This window comes from Alligator sinensis, unplaced genomic scaffold (assembly GCF_000455745.1).
Source record: "Alligator sinensis unplaced genomic scaffold, ASM45574v1 scaffold755_2, whole genome shotgun sequence".
Lineage (NCBI taxonomy): Eukaryota > Metazoa > Chordata > Crocodylia > Alligatoridae > Alligator > Alligator sinensis.
Window position 1 is genome coordinate 2,846,979 of NW_005841883.1, and position 3,466 is coordinate 2,850,444.

At 51.0% G+C, this 3,466-nt stretch overlaps 1 protein-coding gene across 1 annotated transcript in view; it reads left to right on the top strand.

Annotated features, from left to right (window-relative positions):
- Window positions 1–376: 376 nt before the first annotated feature.
- Window positions 377–3,466, top strand: part of NAGLU (N-acetyl-alpha-glucosaminidase) — an 11,366-nt gene continuing 8,276 nt past the window's right edge. The window contains exons 1-2 of the mRNA XM_025196665.1: window positions 377–433; window positions 1,035–1,196. Of these exons, the coding sequence (XP_025052450.1) occupies window positions 377–433; window positions 1,035–1,196 (219 nt within the window). The remainder of the gene's footprint in view (window positions 434–1,034; window positions 1,197–3,466) is intronic.

Here is a 3,466-nt window from a genome sequence, read left to right on the forward strand (position 1 = left end):
TAAAAACTGTCTGTAGGGCTGGGAACTAGGAGCTACATCAGCAAGAACCATGAATTGCAGAATTGCAGGGGAAAGGTCATCGGCGGCAACAGCAATCCCTTGATTCAAGGATGATCTCTACCATGGCTCATTGGTGGGTCTTGAAGTGACTTAAGTGGCCAATCCTTGAGTCACAGACCTGTACACAGAGGTTGCGGGTCTTTCCACAGAGGAGAATAGGCTGCAGGCTGGGATTCCTTTCCTTTTCCTTACTCCACACTTTTCTCTGCTTCGTGGGCAAGACATTTTACCTTGAAATGGGCTGCAGCTTGGTTGAGGTGGCAGCTGGTGCTTGAGGGTTGCTGAAGCCACGCTGGTCACCCTAGCTTTGGCGAGCATGGTGGCAGCTGGGGAGACAGGTGAGCTTGACCAGGGGAACACTGAGACCATGAGTGTGAGATACCACTGGGCAATTATTGCTTCTTGGCCTCTTGAAAGCTCAGATCAAGCATAGTCTCTGTTTACCTGGTAAGAGAAACACTGTGATCAGAAAGGTGGTTTTCTTAGCTGCACTGGGGAAGACCACTCTCCTGGCACAGGGATAGTACCTGCCAAGGTAATATATTGGACACCTCCCAATTAGCTGCTGAAATGGGAAGGTCTTGGCTTTAAGCCCACTTTATGGAAATGGGAGACTCCTCCCTGGCTTACCCCTGGGACCTTACGGCTGAGGGCAAGCAGAACTTGGGGGCATCTGAATCTCAAGACTCTGGGCTTGGGCCTGCAAGTAGGATGCCCACCAAAGGTTTTGGAAACATTTGAAGCCCCAGGTGGGGGTGGAGGATGTTTGCTGGTAGTAGGGCCACTTATGGTTCTGGACTAACTCTTGGATTTGGAATTTGGTTTGGCTAATTTGGCTTGGAATATGGAAAGTTTAAATAAATAATAAATAAATATATTGCTTCTCAGCCTTTTGACTCAGATCAGGTATGTCCATTGCTTCTTGGCCTTTTGGCTCAGATCAAGTGTAGTCCCTGTTCTGGCTTTGCAAGCAGGAGAAGTATGCCCCACTGGCTGACATCCTGAGAGGCTGCGGCTACGACGTGACAGTTGACATGCTCATCATGGGACCGCTCGGAGCCTGGGACCCCAGCAACAAGAGCGTCCTGCATGCCTGCATCTCCCGCTGCTATGCCAAGCTGATGCACTGCCTCATGGTGTCTGACACCATCTGCTGTTTCCCATGATGTTTACATTGAGCACATCATGGGCCACTGCCAGTACACCGACCCCGCCAGACTGACTGCCACCGGACCCCCAGAGGCAACTGCCTGAACCCCCCTCTGCACCTGATGGGCTCTGAGAGGAATCTTCGACAACGGACCACTCTGCTCCACCCAAAGAGGACCCCTGCCATAAGACCTCTATAGACTGAGAAACTTTCTTTAACCTACCCCCTCCACCATTGCGGACCATTGTACTGGGTTTGTGTGCATCTATCTTCTGCCACCGGACCCCCAGAGGCAACTGCCTGAACCCCCCTCTGCACCTGATGGGCTCTGAGAGGAATCTTCGACAACGGACCACTCTGCTCCACCCAAAGAGGACCCCTGCCATAAGACCTCTATAGACTGAGAAACTTTCTTTAACCTACCCCCTCCACCATTGCGGACCATTGTACTGGGTTTGTGTGCATCTATCTTCTTTCTCTCTCAATGTTGCGACCTCCCTCCCTCCCCTTCCCCTGCCCCCCGGGTTAGCTGGCTAACATTGTATTTCCTGTAACCTAGTTGCATTCCCCTCCTTGCCCCCATCCCTCTTACATTAGTCCCTTGCTTGGGCACTCTGAATTTCCCTTATGGCTTTGTCATCTTTTTGGTTCATGATTCTTACCATCTGCTAATAAAATTCAACCTGTTCTGGGCTGCACTGGTCTGTTCCCAGGGCCAAGATCACCTTGAATGGTGTTGTGTAGTAAAGGGGGGAGACCTGTCCAGTGCTCTGCAGACCGGGCTCCCCATGAGAGTCTAATATCATAGGCGTCGACTTCATGGGTGCTCTGGGACTCAAGCACCCACTGAAAAAAATTAGTGGGTGCTCAGCACCCATGAGCCACTGCCATTTTCTGCTTGCAGACATTAAAAAAGAAACCCCCAAAACCAGGTTTATCAGAGACAGCAGCAGGTTACTTCACCCCGGCTCTGCAGTGTGTGTAAAGATTGGGTGCTTCAGCAGGGCTTTTTGGCACTTTTCACTAAAGATGATTCAATGTCTACCATAGCTTCTCAGTAGGAGGATCTCAGCTACTTGCTTTATTTTTATGGAGATGGGGGATTTCTCCCTACCCTGCTCCTTTGACCTTTGGGCTAAGGGCAAGTGAGACTTGGAAGCATCTGAACTTCAAGGCCTGGACTTGGGGCCTGCCATGGATTTGGGAATATCTGAAGCTCCAGGCTGAAGAGTGGGACAGAGATTTGCCAGTGGTAGCTAGGGTTGCCAGGTCTGTTTGCACACCTGTCACAATGCACATGTGCCCGCGTGCTTGTGCATATCAGTTCTGGCTAAGCTACAGCGCGCAGACTTAACATCAGGAAGGCAAATGCACATTACTATTACATTTTAAAAACCCACTAGACTACAGTATAAAATCAAATTCAACATTTAATATTTATTTTAATGAATTTATTTAAATTTAATGCCCTATCATTATCTCCTGGGTGGCTCTCAGCAGTCTCCTGGAGATTTTTATCGAATTCCTGGCATCTCCAGTGCAGCCCTTGAGGGAACACCACATGGACTTGAACTCTTGCTCAGCTGACAGAATTTGAAACTGATTTGGCCCAAGACATGATTTTTTTTTTAATTTGTATCTGAGACCAAATTAGCCAAAACTAACTTCATATCCAAGAGTCCAGAACCATAAGTGGCCCTACAACCGGCAAACATCCTGCACCTGCACCTGGGGCTTCAGGTGTTTCCAAACCCTTTGGCGGGCATCCTACATGCAGGCCCAAGCCTGGAGGCTTGGGGTTCGGATACCCCCGAGTTTCGCTTGCCCTCAGTCGTAAGGCCCTCCTCGGAGCAAGCAAGGGAGGAGGCTTCCATTTCCATAAAGTGGCCTTAAAGCTGCCACAGCTCGGCGGGGACTGGACCATGCCAGAAGAGCAGTTCTCCCGGGGTGCGGTTCAGGAAAACTGTCTTCTTGGACACAGATACATGGTATTTCCCCTGCCAAGTTAAGAAGCTTTATTTGATCCTTCAAGAGGCCTGCGACATGAAATTAAAAAAAAAAAGTCGCAGAGCAGAGGAGATGGGCTTCACAGGAGACAAGGGCCTCAGGCTCCAGCAGCAGGGGCGCTGCGGGTGAAGATGGGGAGGAAGCGGCTGCGAGGGCGGCCGAGCACCGGGCCGGGCTGCCTAGAGACACCTCCGTCCCGAGGGCGGTCGGGCAGGGCAGCCCCCGGGGAGCGCGGCCCGGCGGGTGGGG